This window comes from Hyperoodon ampullatus, assembly GCF_949752795.1.
Source record: "Hyperoodon ampullatus genome assembly, chromosome: 4".
NCBI classification, from domain to species: domain Eukaryota; kingdom Metazoa; phylum Chordata; class Mammalia; order Artiodactyla; family Ziphiidae; genus Hyperoodon; species Hyperoodon ampullatus.
Genome location: NC_136917.1, coordinates 83,525,234 through 83,544,862, shown reverse-complemented (window position 1 = coordinate 83,544,862; position 19,629 = coordinate 83,525,234). Strand labels below are relative to the sequence as shown.

The following is a 19,629-nucleotide window of genomic DNA, read 5'->3' as shown; positions in this document are numbered from 1 at the left end:
CACCCCAGGGGCTTTTAGCTTTTCCACGTCAGAGTTCTGTTGGAAGTATTTGTTTCTGTGGTCCCTTCAGGGAGCAGGGTGACATTTGCTTTAATCTGCTCTCATTTCTGTAGACATTCAGATGCCTGGCTGAACTGAGAAATTCTGACTGGGAGAGGGCTACGACAGCTACTTATGTTTGGATTAGTAATTTTACTGCAAAATTAATTCTAAAGAACCAACATGAACCTTTCTGAAATTTTTCATTTGTCATAAATGTGGGTTTTTTTTTTCCTTTTGCTCTTGTTTTGTTTTCAGGTCACGCTCACGCTGTAACACAAGCAGTGGTAGTGAATCAGAAAATTCTAATAGAGAACACCGGAAAAAGAGAAACAGGTAATATTGCAAGGTCGTGGTTAACGGGAACTCTGAAATCAGAGGCTACCACTGGTTATAGAAGCTGTGTGTCCTAAGAATTTCTATGCCTGATTTTTCTCATCCGTGTTTAAGAAGGAATCTGGCATGATTTTAAAGCACTGTTTTAGGAAAGCTCAGCTCTTTGGACTGAGTTTCTTATCTTTATAATAAGATGATTAAACAATTTGACAGTGAGATTCCTTCTTGTTAATAAAAAAATGATGACCTATATTTAGGTACAACACGTGGTGAATTTGTTTAAGGGTGGTAAGAAATTTTACCATTTGTAGAGCGATTTCTCCCTGAAGTGTCTTTTAACATGACATCACTATCCTTTGCCCAGCCAAAAAACGAGACACTCATAGTTGCATAGTTTCAGCCTTATGTATGTGTACATGCAAATACCTGTTTATACTCATGCCAGGCGCACACAGTTAGATGGGTAAATGCAATTAGTTCATATCTTTAAGGTTTATTCTTAAGAGCTTGTTAATAACATGATTTGACATGTAATCAATGTCAGTGATGGCTTAATGCACTAATCAGTTCTTCCTGGTTCCGGAATACTTATTTGAAAACAAGTAATCATGTAATGAAAGAGCACCAGGTTGGTGAGGTGAGGGATTTGGTTACTGGTTATGCCAGTTTCCAACCCAGTGGTTCTCAAATGGGGACAGTTTTGTCTTTCCCTGTGTTCCCTGAGGACATTTGGCAATGTTTTGGGATACTTTTGGATGTCACAATTGTGGGGCGGGGGTTGCTGCTGGCTAGGGAGGCTGCTAAACATCCTCCAATGCACAGGACAGCCCTCTACAACAAAGAAATATCTGGCCCCAAGAATGTCCGTAGGGCCACTGTTGGGAAACTGGTTCTCACCTGATGTGGAGTCTTGCTTGGTTGCTTTATTTTCCTGGGCCGTCTTTTTCTCCTCTGTAAAATGAGGAAGTTGGATAAGATAATCTCCAAGGTCCTTCTTTAGTGCTCAGAGCTCTTGTGCTGGTCATGCATTGAATTGGCCTCCCTCTCTAACTACAAAGCCTATGTAATAACAGCCCAGATAGCCTTGTAAGAGTGGGCCATTTTCTTAGGAAGCTTTCCATGTGGAGCCTTCTTAGGGGCTGGCATCACACTAGATAGAGGTGCGATCTCAGTGTGTAAGGACACCTTTCTCAAGGAAATGATTTCAGTTTCTTTATCTATAAAAAGCCAAGTGTGGCAGGTAGCTCTCCCTCAGGTACCCTCTTCCTGCTCTAAAATTCAGTATTTCTGCACAGACAACACAAAACAAAGCAAAACAAACAAACAAAACAGCCTCCCTCCCCCATTTGTACTTACTGATCAAGCCAGTATCTTAATAAATATATTTCTGTTTTGCTTGGTGTATTCTAAGTTGAGCTCATAGGTGCTCTATTCTCAAGTTCTCAGAAGGTAACCTATTTAAAAACAGTGCCTTTTCAGGCCAAAAGTGCTCACGGTGACATTTGCTATTAAAATGAAACACTATTTAAAGGTTGCCAACAAGTTCCTAAATAGCTCATTACTGATCTAGGGGCACTGGCTTCAATATTCCTTCTAGATGTTTTCTCCCTCTACCCCAATTTCTCCTCCCACCCCAATTTCATGAACAATTTTTTAGACTGGCTTTCTTTGTACTATATTTTAGAATGATGGTGGTTCTGAATGTTTAAATGCAAATGTACTTTGTAAGGCTATTAATGAGAAATTGCTTTCAAAACACACTGACACAGAGGTTTTCAAAATCATTTCTTTTACCTGCAGAGATATTGCCCTAGGGTTATACAAGTTGCCTGTGTCTGTAGAAGATGAGGTCTGGACTCTAGTTCTCAGGGGCATAGCAAAAAGTGGGCAGAGGAAGAAACATGTCTTGCAGTTCCAATATCCACTCCTGAAAATCCTGGTGTAGGTACAGTGTGCAGAGAAACATGGTACAACACATTACACTGCCCCTGGGTGCCACATACCCATTAGGCAATGCTGCCGCTAACCCCTCCATCCCATTATTAGCCTTTAAAATTTTGCCAGAACCCAGTCATTCCACCTCGGGATACAAGGGTCTGAGTATTTTTACTGCGGCGCTGCTGATGGTCCCATTACAGACACAGTATGTCTTGTGTCTGTAATGAAGGGTTGTCAAATGATGTCTGACTTTCTACTTTGGGGGAGAGAATGAATCTCTTCAACCTCAGTTGTCCTTTCTTATTTTGGTCGGGAACGTGACCCAGCCAAGCTCTCACCAGCGTCTTTTGTGCTTTTATTAAAGGACTCTGGTAACCCTAGAATGGGGCAAAGTGAATCTTGAACATGCTGATGTTCTACTTGCTGCCAGCAAGGTCTCTAAATTCAGCCCTGGATGCTCCCTCCCTTTGGAAACCAGAGCCTGCACCGACCGCTTTCCTGTCTCCTCAGGGGAACTGTAGCCTGAGGCAGAGGGACAAAGACTGTGCACATTTGCTTTTCAGGCACTGTTTTGAAGCCCATGATGTTTCCAGTGGAACTCTGGACGGAGTTCCAGAGAGACTTTCTGGAGACTGTGTGTGGTCTTCGGGATGCTCTTTCCTATGCTACTCTTTCTTGCTGTTTTTTTGTTTGTGTTGTTTTTGTTTGTTTGTTTGTTTAACATAAGGAAGGTCTCTCCTATTAGGTTTGAGACAATTCTGTGTAAATACTGTTTTTTCACAGTGTCTACCCATTGGATTTTAAGCTGCCTTGCTGTTCCCATGGATGACAATTTCAATATCTCAGATTTTGTGTTGGGAGAAACACAAGTTAACAAGACAATGTTCACAGGTCAACTTTATCCAAAGCAGTAGTTGTGGCTTTTAACAACCATGAAAAAACAATCAGAATCCACATCGACTCTGGAAGGCTAGTATCAGAAACAAGGATTGTTGTTTAGATTCAGTTTTAGAAAAATATAGCTGTAGATAAGCACCCCCTCTGTCAGTTTTGGGTCTAGAGCAAATGAGGCCAGATGGGTGAGGGCTGTGCAGTAACTGCAGGGTTTCATTCCACAGAAGTTTCCGACAACACCAGAGGCTTCAAGCCTCCTTTGTTTGGGGAATTGTTTATGTCTTTCTTAATTCCCTTTCACTTCAGTTGTTTCCTTACTGTTTTCATAATCTGCATGGGTACCTACAGTTCTCTAGATTTTAAGATTTGAGAAAATAGGGGCTTCCCTGGTGGCGCAGTGGTTGAGAGTCCGCCTGCCGATGCAGGGGACACGGGTTCGTGCCCCGGTCCGGGAAGATCCCACATGCCGCGTGGAGCGGCTGGGCCTGTGAGCCATGGCCGCTGGGCCTGTGCGTCCGGAGCCTGTGCTCCACAACGGGAGAGGCCACAACAGTGAGAGGCCCACATACCGCAAAAAAAAAAAAAAAGATTTGAGAAAATAGATTTTTCCTCCCTTTGTATAGTACCTGGAAGTTGGAGCACAGTTTCTTGTGATAACATCTCAGATGACAGAAAGTCCTTATTTTCCCCTCAGTGTCTCTACTTACACCCTCATCTTCATTTCTCTTCTCTTGCCTCCCTTTTTACTATATCACATTATTTTTCCTCACCCAGTTCCCCCTTTTTTTTTCTTTTCTTAGCTTCTTTCTCACTCTTTCTTTCCTGTCTTCTCTGACTTCTGTCTCTGTTTAGGAGCCAGTGATGTGTCAAAAAACTCCCAAGGGTGTGGGTCAGGGTTTTGGTTCTGCCATGTCCTGCTGTTTGACCTTGGGCAGCTCACTTAACAAAGTTAAACTTAGCTTTCTCATCCCTAAAATGGAGTGCATACTACCTGATCTGCTGTCTTGAATGAGTTACCGCAAAGACCAAATGAAATCTGAGAGGTGATAGCACTTTGGCGGAGGGAGCCGGACAGTTTAATGTCTAATTTTGGAGTCACCTTCTCTTTCTTTGGCTGTCCCCACCTCTCCTACACCCTCTTTCCAACCTTTTCCACTTTTCTTTTAACCTTGTCTTCCATTTCCCCATCTACCCTAACTTTACACATTTGTATTTTCAGACCAGGAATTCTTACCCTCTGATTGATGGGTAGGTTTTAGGGGTCTCATATCCCCAAGAAATTGTATGTAACGTTCTTTGTGTTTCTAAGTATACAATTTTCTGGTGATAGTCTGTAGATTTAATCAGATTCTTAAGGGGGTGTCTGACCTCCAAAAAGTTATGAAGTGGTCATTATGATCTAAATAGTGATAGATAGATTGATATTGGGAAATGGAATTGGTAGGATTCAATTCACTGGTAGGATTGAAAACTAAAAGGCTGCAAATTTCTTTTTAGATTACTTTTTGTGATACCGATTTGTGAAAAAATCGGTTGACTTAAATTCATCAAATTGGAAACCTACCAAGTACAAAGCAGCATGAAGTTAATGTGAATATTAGATTGCATTATGTTTTACTAGTTAGAATTTTGAATCTTGCACCTAAGATCAGAAGGGTCAGTCAGCTGGTCTTTATGGGTTTGAGCCCCTGGGCCATGCTCAGGACTTGCCCACAGTGTATGTTGAAGGAGGACCTAAGAGGTAGACCTATCAGAGTGAAGCCTTTCATAAACCAGCTTGCCCTGAAAATACCTTGAGCTTAATAAAATATCCTTCACGTTCAAAGAAACCGGTCTGCAAAATATCCTTTGTGCTGTTGATGAAAATCAGCACTCCTTTGGGCATTCACTGGGGAGGGTCTGTGGATTACTCAGTCATTAGCTTTGATGTGTTGCTAGGCTTTTAGGATTTGAAGTGGGAGATTTGGAGGAGGTGGGCAGTGAGGCAGAGAACTAGTCTGGTGTTTTTTGCATAAGCATAAAAGCGGAAGTAACTCTGGAGCCTGGTGAGGATTAAAAGGGTAAGAGAAATGAGAGAAGCTGGGGGTAAAAACTGGACTAGAATAAACTGGCAGCAGGGGACCATTTGGGCCTTTCCCAAATTTCATTCTGGGATGTTTGCATCATAATCACATGAGTTATGTACCTGAGGTGATGTGTGTGCACACGTGTGTGCGCGTGTGGGTGAAATAGAGCTCAGAACAAAGAACGAGGGACGGTGTGTTATGAATTTTGAAGATGCTTTGAAGATCTCTGTGCCTAGGAGCTGGTTCCTTTACCCTCTGAGTTTTAATTTTCACACATGCAAAGTGGGATAATACCTGCCCCACCTACCTCACGGGGTTTATAAAGATCTGAGATAATGGATGCACTTTGAAAAGCACAAAGGACCCTGCATGGGCAGGTACTATTCCATTGATGAGAATGTTCAACGCTGCTCAGTGTTATCTGAAGTCCTGTTGGATCTGCAGAGTAGGGCCCAGCTCCCTTTAACAATAAAGAAGTCAGTATTTCTAACATGAATTTGTTCTGCCACAAACGTTGTTAAGAGTTTCCTCCTGCTTTTTAGACGTCTTTTAGAATCTGTATCTGAATAATGGATTAAGATGGTTTGAAGTATTTTAAATGTGTTCCACAGGTCTTTTATATTATTTTTCTGAAAAAAGAAAGAAACCATCCTCTGTGGCACTGCAGCTAACAGGGACAATACATTTGAGCCGGGGAGATATAGATCATGGCTTTGGCAGGGTTTTGTTGTTGTTAGAGTGATAACACAAAGCAAAGCATTCTTGTCCCTCTGCCCTAGGGAAAAAAATGTGGTTTTGATGATGGCAAACTTAAACCAGGGACGTTTCTTCCACATGGCCTGAAAACAGGTAAACTGTTTCCTTGCAAGCATTCCCTCCTGCCTGGTCCCTGTCCCTGATTGAAGTGTTGGGGCTGGCTGCAAGCCAGGTAGAAATTGCGGGTAGGGAGAGGGCAGTTCGTGCAGAGCCGATGGAAATGATGTTCACCATGGTACAGATGGCAGAGGGTTCTGATTTCCACTTTAATAAGTTGTATTAAGATTTAGACATTTGATGTGGATTATTTAGGGATTCCAGAGCATAATCCAAGTTGACAGAGATGACTGTGGAAGTGCGGAGCTGCAGCAAATGAGGAATGCTGTCAGATGACTAAAAGCAGAGCAGGTTGAATGATCATGAAAACAGAAGGAGAGTTTGGGGAGGGAGATGGCACCAAATGCAGCCCATTTTAGCAGGGAGAGCATAAGGAGTAAGTGGAAGAGATAGAAGCACCTTTAAGAGCAAATAAGAATAATTTATTGATGGTGGGGGAAGGTGGGAAAAGCAAATGAATTTTTTGCTTGCTGGTCTTCAGGGAGTATGTTGACAGATGCCTGGAACCAACATAAATTTCCCAAGGGAAGGAAAATTACTGAAGAAAAAAAGAAGACTGGTTTATAGCATGTGATCCAAAAATGAGAGCAGTGGATGAGAAACACAGTCAGCTGGGAACTGCAGATTTAATATTAGCGATGGAGTGGTTGTATGAAGCAATTGTCTGGGAAGTTGTGCTATTGCTGAAGAGTGGAGAGTTTTTTTTTTTACCATGTCTGACTGGCTTATAAATAAAGCACGAATAGAGAACCATAATTTTAAAGCTGGAAAGGATCTTTACAATAATTCAGTAGATGAAGAAACAGACCTACCAAAGAAGGTTAAGCGTTTTGCCCAGGGTCTCTGAGTCAGATAATGACAGAGCTGGGACGAGGCTGAACTCAAGAGCAATCGGTATTGCTCTTATCGCCTGGAAGCGTCATTATACACTTGCTCTGTAAGATTTCTCAAGTTCAGTATTACACATGGTCTTTATCTCAGTGAATGAGAAATGGAAGCGTCATTATACACTTGCTCTGTAAGATTTCTCAAGTTCAGTATTACACATGGTCTTTATCTCAGTGAATGAGAAATGAATTAAGAACTGGTATAAAGGAAGGTCCTATTAAGAACAAAACTGCCCGGGTAAAGGTAGAGGATGAAGTAGAACCCACAGGGATTTGTATAGGAATTCATTTGGTACTGTGAAGAATTTTGCAGAAGAGGCAGAACTATAATTGGGAAGATAGGAAAGAAGAGACTAGGAACAGTCATTATCTTCATTATTGTTATCAAATGATTATATGATGTTTTGTCTTCCAAACCTTTTGCAAACTTTAATTAAGTGTCAAATGCAGTTAAAATCTAAATTGCACGGATAGCCTGAAAAATTAGAGTGTTGAAGTTTGGTGAGACATGGAGGAAATGTATCAGAATTCCCTTATTCTGAAACATTATTGGAGAATGCTCTATTCTAGAGCGACGCTCTCCCTCTTACCTTGATTAAAAAGCCAAAACCTTCTTACGGTAAGGCTTCTTAGCCCAGTTGCTAACTCTCCTTGGTTGTACATGAGGAAATAGACAAAATGTGATGCATGTAGAGTTATTGCCTTAATGGATACAGGAAAGAAACAGCATTTTTTGAAGTTCAACTTTAAATATAACATTTGACAATGAATACATCCCCAGTGAAAATGTCAACGGACTCCTTTCCCTCCTTAAGACTTTCATGACTGTCATATAAGACATTTTGACTTTTTAAAAGGTACTATATTGATATGATGCTTACAGTGTTTTTATTCTTCATAATGTAAATCCCCACATTAAAATTAAAATGTAGCAGGAAAGGAGCAAAAACCAACACTTTGTGTGTGCTACACCTAAGGAGAAATGAGACTTATAAGGTAGAATCATGGTAAGATATGTCTTTTACATTTAAAGATTTCTTTAGTTACTCATGCATAAACAAAATAGTTAACTCCTGCCTCATCAGGACTCAGTGTTACAATATTCTTGCTTTGGGGCTAGGATTTTTCCTTTCCATGTAGCATCTGTATTTTCTGGAGCAGTTCAGTGATGGAAGAAATGACACTTTCATTCTTGTAATGAGGTACCATTAACCAGAGGCCTTTTGTAAGGGTGTAATTTCAAACTTCATTACAGACTAAGGCAGCCACACCACCCGTTACTCAGGAGAATGTGCTTCTGTTGTGACTCTCCAATGAGCCTTACATTTTTAATGTACCTTGTTAGAATATTTATGAAAGAGTATCCCCAGTAGAGGGCAACTGTCTTTGGAACATGTAGGTCCCAAGGATATTAACTGACATGGTTTCACTGCCCTCACTTTCGACTTTTTGATTAGGAAAATAAAAGTTAAAGGTGCATGCCATCGTCTGAAATTCTTTCTGATTTAGTTCTTGTTACTAGTAAGGTTCAAGAAATATGTGTGCTCTTGTCTCAGGAGTTTTAATTTTTGTTATCAGAGTAAAGCCTCAATATGAAAGTAGCCAGCTAAATTCCACAATAGAAGAATGAGCATATACTGCTCATGCTTCCTTTGAACTGTCTAAGGAATGTTTCTCTAGGAAAAGTATGTTTGCCTCAGTCAGGTTTCACCCTTGCTGGTAGGCTTGACCTCTCAAAAATATTTAAGGATGCTGATTTACTGATTTAAAAAAAATTAGTGAAATTTTGTCCTGTCCACGAACTGTGCAGCGATTTAGCTCAGAATGGAAGCTGTAGTCTAAAAGACTCCAGGCTTAGGAGTTGCCAGGACCTGGTGTTATGTCTACCCCGGGCAATGCAAGGTGTGGGTGGGTTCCTGTGGGAGGGAAGACAGCTCCTTGCCAGCCTGACGCCTTCCCACTGTCTCTTCCTAACTTTGGATCCCTCAGTCCTGGGAGGGTCCAGGACAGTTCCACCCCAGTAGGTCTGGTGGGTCACTCCCTGGCTGTCACATGATACATGGAATGGCTCGGAAGTCTAGGTTCTGGCTATGAAAATACATATACATACACGTGTGTGTGTATGCACACATGGAATTTTCAAGCGAGAGTGTTTGCTTCAAAGAGTGATTAATATGACCTCGTCGTATACCTTCTCATATTTTTCTTCAGATGTTTCTAATATTCAGATTCATATGTTCAGTTTTCATTTCCTCTGCACATGTCATTAGAAGAGGGAACTATGTTCTTGAATTTGTGAAAAATACCATGACTGTATCCTGTTAATATTCAAATAATAGCCTATTAGGAATGAAAGCTTTAGTGAGGAAATATATACAGTTCAAAGACATGAAATGTGTTACAGATAATTTTTTTATTTAACACAATTCCTCTGTAATCTAGAGAGATTTAAATAGCTTCTTCCTCATAAGCTGCTTTTTTTTTTAAAACTGGAATTAGCTTTCCATTGTCTCTGTTTAAGTATAAGTAAGATGAATATATGTCACTCGTCTACTGGTTTGCATTATAAGCAAATCCAGATATCCACCCCACAGTCTGTACTAAGTGCTGTAACAGGGCAGCGGAAAGACATCTGTTCAGTGAGAGAAATGACTCCAGACTTGTCTATTCTTTTCATTTCTGTTTCGAAGCAGTTATGCTCATGCAGTCACAGTACTGGGATGATTACCGTGCAATTCCATGCTGCTCTCCCACGCCCCGGGAGCAGCAGTGTGAAAGAAACACTTGAGGAAGCAGCTTCCTCAAGAACGTACATAAATTCAAAGTTAAAGATTCAAATAACAGGTGTTTGATTTTTGCAAGAAATACTCATGGCTTCACAGCATCATTGCAGTGCATTCCAGACATTATTTACACATTAATTAAGCACTTGCTTTAATTAAGTACTTGGTTCCCTCTCTCCCCTGTTAACACCTCACCCTTGTTTTTAGAAAGACTTGATGTATCAAAAGTCCGAAACTTCTGCAGGCTGTGTGGTCCATGGATGGGTTTTGCCAGGTCCATACAGTATTTCACATTCATAATTGGTTACCATTACTTAAAAAACAGAAGAGTTCATTTTTTAAAAATCCAGATTTGTGGATTATCTTTTAAAAACTGAGAGGATTAAGTAACATTGTCCCGTGCTCTTACATGGCAAGTGCCTGTGCCCCCCAGTACCCCCTCCCCCCAGTTTCCCTTTCCCTCATTTTACATTCCCTGCAGGGCCCCTGGCCACTCTGAGTGCTCAGCCCTCATTCCCTCTTAAACATGCGAGCAGCATAACCAGAATGTTCTGTGCCTACTCAGTTGCTGAGGCATTATGCCACCATATTTAACTTTTTTTATTTGTAGCTTCGTGTCTTAAAAAAATGGAAATTGTATCTGGCACTTGTGCATAAAAACTTGGACAATTTGTGAATTTTTAAGAGCATTTCAAAGGAAAACTATTCATTGCTGTTTTACTTAGTATATTTGTATAAAATGATTTTGTTTCATGATTTAAGATTGTGTAGCAGACACCACTGTTTCTTTAGTCGAAACCTAAATATGTTTTATTTTTTAATTAATTTATTTATTTTTGGCTGTGTTGGGTCTTCGTTGCTGCGCGCGGGCTTTCTCTAGTTGTGGCGAGCGGGGGCTACTCTTCATTGCTATGCGTGGGCTTCTCATTTTGATGGCTTCTCTTGTTGTGGAGCACGGGCTCTAGGCGCGCGGGCTTCAGTAGTTGTGGCACGTGTGCTCAGTAGTTGTGGCTTGCGGGCTCTAGCGCAGGCTCAGTAGCTGTGGCACACGGGCTTAGTTGCTCCGCGGCATGTGGGATCTTCCGGGACCAGGGCTCGAACCCGTGTCCCCTGCATTGGCAGGAGGATTCTTAACCACTGTGCCACCAGGGAAGCCCCTAAATATGTTTTAAATGAGTTTTGTTTTTGACACATGTCTTTTTACTAGGAAATTTTAAGCCGGGGATGAAGTCTGAAAATAACCAATATATGTTTACATATTTATGTATAAATATTATATACTTATCTACTTATGGATATATTAATACGGTTAATACATTCCTAGCTTTGAGTGATTATGGTAATATTGTGAAATAACTTTTAAAAACATGTTTAGGATGAACTGATAAAGCACCACATATGTGGCTGTTAATTTTAGATGAATGGTCTTTCTTTCAGAATACGGCAGGAGAATGATATGGTTGATTCGGCGCCTCAGTGGGAAGCTGTACTAAGGAGACAAAAGGAAAAAAACCAGGCAGACCCCAACAACAGACGATCCAGACACAGATCTCGTTCGTATGTGCTCTCTCTTTATGCCTTGATTCAAAAACTCCGAGCTGTCGATAGCATGCAGAGTCTAGGGCACATTGGGCTGTCTCTCTGAGGTCTTCTTAAGTGATTTAGTTCAACCATGATTATCCCACTGTTTATTTATTGTCATATATACCTTCTTACATTTGTTATGCTCATCAGCTATATCTGAAGCAGTAGAAGTTGGAGCACAGCCAAAGCAAAATGTCATAAAAAACAAGGCTATCAAAATCATATTTTGTTTTGTTTTTAAACAAAGGTATATATTCAACTGAATAAGTAGGAATAGTCTCCTTTGTTCTGGAGCCTGGCAGTTGGTGAAATACCTGCTGCTTATCTCAATTTGAGTCTGCAGAATCCTCTTAAGTCTTGTTCCAGATTAAACCAGATGTGAATAACTTCCCATCAAATCACCATTTGTGAGCAGTAGTCAGTGAGTTATTCATTACACCCCAGTGTTGAGATTGGCCTGCTCCTTCTGTTGCTAGGCAGTGCCATGTGCGAGCATAATTACCCCATGATGATGAGGTTGCCAGTTCCCCAAATTAATTTTCTTTTGCACTGATAAAGTTTATACTTAAACAGAAATGTTTGCATCATCCAGATTTAGACTCTCCACACCCACCTCTCGTCCCAAAGCATACCTTTTGTTTTTTGGGGGTTTTTTTGATGTGCAAGAAGTAGATTTACTAATACAGTATGCACAAATGGTCAGGCAAGGGGGCTCTGCCCTGAGAACTAAGTGGGAAAGCAGCTTTGGTTAGGGAGATTCACACTCCATAGTCAGAGTGTAGACCACCTTAGAAGGTGAGAGGCCCTGGGAGATACACCTTCCATAGACAGAATGTGGTCCAACTCAAAAGGTGAGAGTGGCCCCAAAGCATACCTTTTTAAGTGAGCTGGACCTAACCACCTATCCCTTTATGATCCTGGGTGGCTAGATGTCTGGTGTTGCCTACTTGTGGAAGGAGGGATGATGTCTTAGCAGGGCGGTGGGAGGATGCCTGGGAGTGGATGGGAGGCAGTCTCTAGAGGTAGGTGGGGAGCTCTGAGGAGCCGGGCAGAAGGGTGCCAGCTCAGTTTAACAGAGGCCAGGAGCGGGCTCCAGAGGGAACACCCCATAACCCTAGGGAACTCTGCTCAGTCTTAGGGGCTTGATTTCGAATGTGAAGTTAACCCATAATGTGTGTGTGTTTTTATCAGTGGTACATCATAACGAATGATGTCTGTTTCTTCTCTAATAGAAAATTTGCAGGTAGTCACTAAGCACTGTACACCCTATAGATTTATTCTTTACTCCATTTGTTTTTGTCTGGACTAACTAAAATGTTCAATTTAAAGCAGAAGTTAATAAAAGTTTCCTTTGTCTTGCATACCACCTCTCCCTAATTCCATTAAAAAAAGAGAGGTTTAGAACAGGAAGAATCAAGCCCTAATTGTGGACAGTTTAACCAAAAGGCACAGAACCCCAAGATAGGATCCCAGCATGGTCCTGGGCATATCTTTTGTAACTATGCTTTTACCATTCCATGTGGAATCTTTTTCTATGAGGGACTTATTATACACAAGTTTTGGTAACTTGGTATTAAATCTTAAAAACAGCATTCAGTTTTTCTAATTATTTCTAAAGCACTCTAAATTCAACTAAATAAATTTCATTTATTAAATAAAGGGAAGGGGCTTCCCTGGTGGCGCAGTGGTTGAGAGTCCACCTGCCGATGCAGGGGACATGGGTTCGTGCCCCGGTCTGGGAGGATCCCACATGCCGTGGAGCAGCTGGGCCCGTGAGTCATGGCCGCTGAGCCTGCGCGTCCGGAGCCTGTGCTCCGCAACAGGAGAGGCCCTCGTACCGCAAAAAAAATAAATAAATAAAATAAAATAAAATAAATAAAGGGAAAAGTAAAATGAAATTAGGAAAAATCCTATATACAAACTTTGAAGAAGCCAAAATACATTTCTGGGGACAATAGTAAATAGTGAATAATCATTTATAGATAAAATTGATAAAGAGAATAATCCAAAGTTGTTGAGTATTACAGTTACTATAATTCAGTTACATTATGGGGCAAATATTGTAGATGGGACTATGGATTTAATCATTTTTAATTGAGTGATCTGAGATTCATTTAACACCCTAAGGAATAAACTTTTTTACAATTGAGGTAATTTGAGGTGAAATTTACATCTAGTGAAATTGCTCTCACCTTATGGGTAGACGTCTATAAATTTTGACAAGTGTATACATGTCGTATCCATCATGCCAATCAAGATACAGAATTTAAAAAGTTCCCTCCTACTCCTTCTGTTCAGTCCCCATCCCCCATAGACAGCCACTGTTCTGATTTCTATCACCATAGATTCGTTTTTTTCTCTTACTGAATGTCACATAAATGTAATTATACAATATGCTCTCTTAAAATGTGGCTTAGTCCATTGTATGATTATACCACAGTTTGTTTATCCATTCTCCTCTTGATGGATGTTTGGATTGTTCGCAGATTTTGCTGTTTTGTGAAAAAGCTCAAGATACTCCACACAAGTGTACCTGTGGAGTATGTTATCTTTTGCCTTGGGGTAAATACCTGAGTGGAATTGCTCTGTTAGAGGATATGTCTAACCACATTTAATTTTATAAGAAGCTACTCAAATGATTTCCAGAGAGGCTGTATCATTTTATACTCCCACTAGCAATGTATGAGATTCAGTTCCGCTGTATTCTTGCCAATATTTGGTTTTGTCTGTCTTGTTAATTTTAGCTCGTCTAGTTGGCTTGAAGTAGTACCCTGCTGTTGACTGACAAAGTTAACCGCATTTTCCTGTGCTTATTGGTTATCCATATATGTTCATTTGAAAAGTGTCTGTTCAAGTTTTGCCCATTTTTAATTGTTGTTTTCTATTATTTATTTGTAGGGCTTTTTATATGTTCTGGATATAAGTTCTTTTTCAGATATGTGTATTGTGAATATACATATCTGAAAAAGAATTCTCGGCTGTGGTTTGTTTTTTCATGTTCTTAACGTTGTCTTTTGGTGAGCAGACATTAAATTTTGATGAAGACCAGTATATCTTTTTTTTTTCATTTATAGTTAAGGCTTTTTTTGCATCTTAAGGAATGTTTGCCTACCCCAAGGTCACAAAGATATTCTCATATCTTCTTGTAGCAACTATATAGACTTTGCTTTTATATTTAGATCTGTGATCCATTTAGAGTTAATTGTTCATTGTATGAGGTAGAGGTAGATATTGAGAAGTTTTTTTTGTTCCAGGTGTTTTTCCAGTACGTTTGTTGAAAAGACTGTCTTCTTTGAAATGCCTTGGAGGCTTTGTTGAAAATCAATGCACTGCTTAGATGTGGGCTAATTTTGTTTCATTGATCTGTTGTTTGTCTAGTCTTAAGCCTCCATGTTGTCTCAGTTACTGTAGCTTTACAGTAAGATTTGAATCATGCAGTGTAAATTGTCCAACTTTGTCCTTCTTTTTGTCAAGGTTGTTTTAGCTATTTTAGATCCTTTGCAGTTCTATGTAAATTTTTGAATCAGCTTGTTAGTTTTTGCACAAAAAAAAGAAAAAAACCTGTAGACTTTAGATTAGCATTATGTTGAGTATCTATCGATCAATTTTGAGAAAATTAGTGTCCTACTCATCCATGTATTTAAGTTTTTAACTTCTTTCAGCAATGTTTCTAGGTTTCCAGTATAGTTATTGCATTTATTTTGTTAAATTTAATCCTAAATATTTAATATTTTCAATGGTATTGAACTACATTTTGTAAAATATTATTTTCAAATTGTTTGTTAATATATAGAAACACAAATTATTTTTTTAATATTGATATTTTATCTTGCCATCCTGTAACCTTGTTAAATTGACTTATTAGCTTTGGAAGCCTTAAAAAAATTTTTTTTTCTTAGGATTTTCTACCTTTGCAATCATTTTGTCTGTGAACAGAGACAGCTTTCCTTTATGACTAATCTTTTGCCTTTTACTTCTATTTCTTTCCTAAATGTACCCGCTAGATTTTCCAGAATATTGTTGAATTACAATGTTGAGTCGAAGTATTAAGAAAGCAGACATGCTTGGCTTGTTCTCTTTCTTGGGGAGAAAGCATTCAATATGTCACATTAAATATGATCCTAGCTATAAGATTGAAGAAGACCCCTTCTATTCCTAGTTTAAGAGTTTTTTTTTTTTTATCATGAATGAGTTTGAATCTTGTTATTAGCATTTTCTGCATCTGAGATGATTGTATATGGGTTTTCTTTATTCTATCAGTGGAGGAATTACATTGATTCAGTTTTTTTTTTTTTTTTTTTTTTTGCGTTATGTGGGCCTCTCACTGTTGTGGCCTCTCCCGTTGCGGAGCACAGGCTCCGGACGCACAGGCCCAGCGGCCACGGCTCACGGGCCCAGCCGCTCCGCGGCATGTGGGATCTTCCCAGACCGGGGCACGAACCCGCGTCCCCTGCATCGGCAGGCGGACTCTCAACCACTGCGCCACCAGGGAAGCCCTGATTCAGTTTTCAATGATACATCCTTGCATTCCTGGGATAAGACCTTAGTGATTCTGATCTATTATCCTTTCCGTATATTGCTGGATTCTATTTGATATTATTTTGTTAATATTTTCTTTTCCTATGTTCATGAGAAATTCTGGTTTATAATTTTCTTGTAGTATCTTTGTCAGGTTTTTTTTTTTTTTTAAAAAAACATGGTTATGCTGGTCATATAAAATAGTTTAGGAAGTTTTCCTTTTTTTCTCTATTTTCTGAGAGTTAATGTAAAATTAGCAGTACTCCTTCCATAAATATTTGATATAATTTACCTGGGAAACCAACAGTGCCACAGATTTGCTTTGTGAAAAGTTTTAAATACAAACTGAGGAGTTCCCTAGTGGTCCAGTGGTTAGGACTCTGGGCTTCCACTGCAGGAGGCACGTGTTCAATCCCTGGTTGGGGAACTGAGATTCCGCATGCCACTGTGTGCAGTGCGGCCAAAAATAAAATAAAATAACAAATAAACTAGTATCTCTTAAAAATAAATGAATAAATAAATTACAAACTGAAATTCTTTAGCAGATACTGGGCTGTTCAGATTGTGTCTACTTGTTATGTGTAGGTTTAGGTAGTAGGTGTTTTTAAAAGAATTTGTTCATTTTATCTAAGCTGTCGAATCTTTTAATAAAAAAATTTGTTTGTAATAATTCTTTAGTATCCTTTGAACATCTGTTGTGATATTACCTTCTTCATTCCTGATGTTGCTAAGTTGTGTCTTGTATTTTTCTCCTTAATTGTGTTTTCTAGACTTTCAGAGAACTAACTTTGGGTTTAGTTGATTTTCTTTATCTGTTATCTATTTCATTGATGTCTACTCTTTATTACTTCCTTCCATTTATTTTGTCTTTTATTTGCTCTTTTTTTCATCTTCTTAAGGTGACACTGATTTTAAACCTTTCTTCTTTTTTAATGTAAGTATAAAGTTCTAAATTTCCCCTAAGTCTTGCTTTAACTATATTTCATATATTTTGATGTGTTTTTGTTTTCATTATCGTGCAGTTCAAAATTTTAAATTTCACCCGTGATTTCTTTGACCTTGGTTTTTTTTAGTAGTGTGTTATTTAATTTCCAAGTATTGGAGATTTTTCTACATATCTCATTACTATTGATTTCTAATTTACTTATGTTTTGGTTAAAAAAATCTGTAAGATTTCAGTCATTTCAAATTTGTTGAGATCTGTCTTAAGAGCTAGCATATAGTCTTTAACGATGAATGAGCTGGTGGACTTGAAAAGAATCATTCTCAGTTGTTGGGTGTAGTTTACAAATGTCAAGTAGATCTAGTTTGCTGATAGTGTTGTTCAGATGGTCTATGTCTTTACTGATTTCTTTGTTTACCTTTCAATCCGTCATTGAGAGAGAGATGTTGAAATTTCCAATAATGATTATGGATTTGTCTGTTTTACCCTTTAGTTCTGTCAGTTTTTGCTTCAAGTTATTTTGAAGCTCTGGTATTAGGTACACACATATTTGTGAATTTTTTTGGGGGGTCTTCCTGATAAATTGACCTTTTTATCATTATGAAATGTCCTCTTTATTCTGGGAATACTCTTTTCTCTATGTCCATTATACCCACACACTCGTGTGTGTGTGTGTGTGTGTGTGTGTATGTGTATTTACATAACCATTACACCTTTTTCATGCTCACTTTTTGCATGGTATATATGTTTTAATACTTTACTTTAGACCTAAGTATATCTTTATGTTTAAAGCTCATCTCTTGATCTCTTGTAGACAGCAATATTTGGTCTTTTTTTTAAATCTAGTCTAACCATCTGTAACTTTTAAATTGAATGTTTAGGATACTTATGGGTCATGTAATTATTAATATTTTGGGATTTAAGTCTGCCATCTTACTCTTTCTTCCTGTTTACTGAATCTATTTTTTGTTAGTTTGTTCCTCCTTTCCTATTGTATTTTGTGTTAACTGAATATTTTTTGGTATTCTATTTTACTTTTTATATTGACATCTTACCTATACTACTTTTTATTATTTTTTTATTTAGTGGTTTCTTTATGACTTACAGTATGGTTCCTAATTTATCACAGTCTGTTTAGGATTAATATCATAAAATTTTATTAAAATTTAGAAATCTTAGAAAAATATAGTTCCAATTATCCCCTCTTTGTTCTTGTGCTATTGTCCTGTATTTGATTTTTGCATGTTAGTAGCCCCACATTTCAATGTTACCATCTTTGCTTCAACAGTACATTGTTTTTAAAAGAAATCAGGAAAAGAGGAAAAAAATTTTATAGTTAATGTGGTAGGCAGAAAATGTCCCCTAGATATGTTGATGTCTTGATCTCCATAACTTGTGAATATTTTATGTTAGATGGCAAAGGGGAATTAAGGTTGCAGGTGCAATTAAGATTGTTAATCAGTTGACCTTCTGCCAAGGAGATTATCCTGAATTATCCAAGTGGACCCAAGTAACAACAAGAGTTCTTAAAAGTGGAAAAAGGGACAGAAGAGGCAGTCAGAGTAATTCAATTTGAGAACAGCTTAACCTGTTGTTGCTGGATTTGAAGATGGAGGAAGGAAGGGGTCATCAACCAAGAATGTGGGCAGCCTCTGAAAGCTGGAAGAGGCAAGGAAATGCATGTTCTCCTAAAGCCCCCTGGAAGGAGTACAGCCCTGTCAACATCTTGATTTTAGTCCAGGGAGACCAGTGTCAGATCTGACCTACAGAATTGTAAGATAATACATTTGTATTGTTTTAAGCCACTAAATTTATGGCAATTTGTTACAGTGGCAATAGAAAATGAATACAGTTACCCAGTTTACTGTTACCTGTCTGTCCTGTTCCTTCCTCTAGATCCAATGTTCCATTTTCCTTCTTTTAGCATTTTTTGTAATACAGGTCTGTAGTTGATAAATTGTCTGTTTTATTTTATATGAAAATGTTTTTATTCTACTCTTACTTGTAACAGATACTTTCACTATCTATCAAATTTGGGGTTGATGGTTTTTCCTTTCACACCTTAAAGAGATTGTCTGTTGTCTTCTGATCTCTGTCATTTGTGGTAAGTTAGCCTTCATTCTGTAAACACTGTATGGAATTTGTCTTTTTTTCACTAGCTACTTTTATGACTTTTTTTCTTTATCTTTAGCTTTTTAGCTCTTTGATTATGGTGTTGCTAAGTGTGGTTTTCTTTATACAGTTGAACCTTGAACAACACAGGGGTTAGGGGCACCAGCCCGCCCATGCCCTCGAAAATTCATGTGTAACTTATAGTCGGCCCTTGGTGTACATAGTTCCCCTTTATCCACAATTCCACATCCACGGATTCAACCACCTTTGGACTGTATAGGTACTGTAGTATTTACTGTTGAAAAAAATCCGTATATAAGTGGACCCGAGCAGTTCGAACCCGTGTTGTTCAAGTGTCAACTGTATCTATCATCTTCTTCTGTAATTTGGTATTTTTCACCAAATTGGGGAAATTTTTGGCCATTATTTTTCAAATTCTTTTTTCTGACTCATTCTCTTTTTCCTTTTGGGCATCCAGTTGTATGTATGTTAGACCATTTGATATTGTCCCACAAGCAACTGAGGTTCTGTTCATGTTTCAAATTTTTCTCCCTTTTTTCAATCATGGTAATTTCTAGTACCCTGTTTTCAACTTCATCAACCCTTCCTCCTACCCTCATAGTCCAGTCTGCTATTAAACTCATTCAGTGAACTTT

At 38.7% G+C, this 19,629-nt stretch overlaps 1 protein-coding gene across 1 annotated transcript in view; it reads left to right on the top strand.

Annotated features, from left to right (window-relative positions):
* Positions 1-19,629, top strand: part of EPB41L4A (erythrocyte membrane protein band 4.1 like 4A) — a gene marked incomplete at both ends in the record, with an annotated part of 179,736 nt that overhangs the window by 145,955 nt on the left and 14,152 nt on the right. Inside the window, 2 exons of the mRNA XM_079701588.1 lie at positions 298-375; positions 11,254-11,373. Coding sequence (XP_079557714.1) covers positions 298-375; positions 11,254-11,373 — 198 coding nt within the window. The remainder of the gene's footprint in view (positions 1-297; positions 376-11,253; positions 11,374-19,629) is intronic.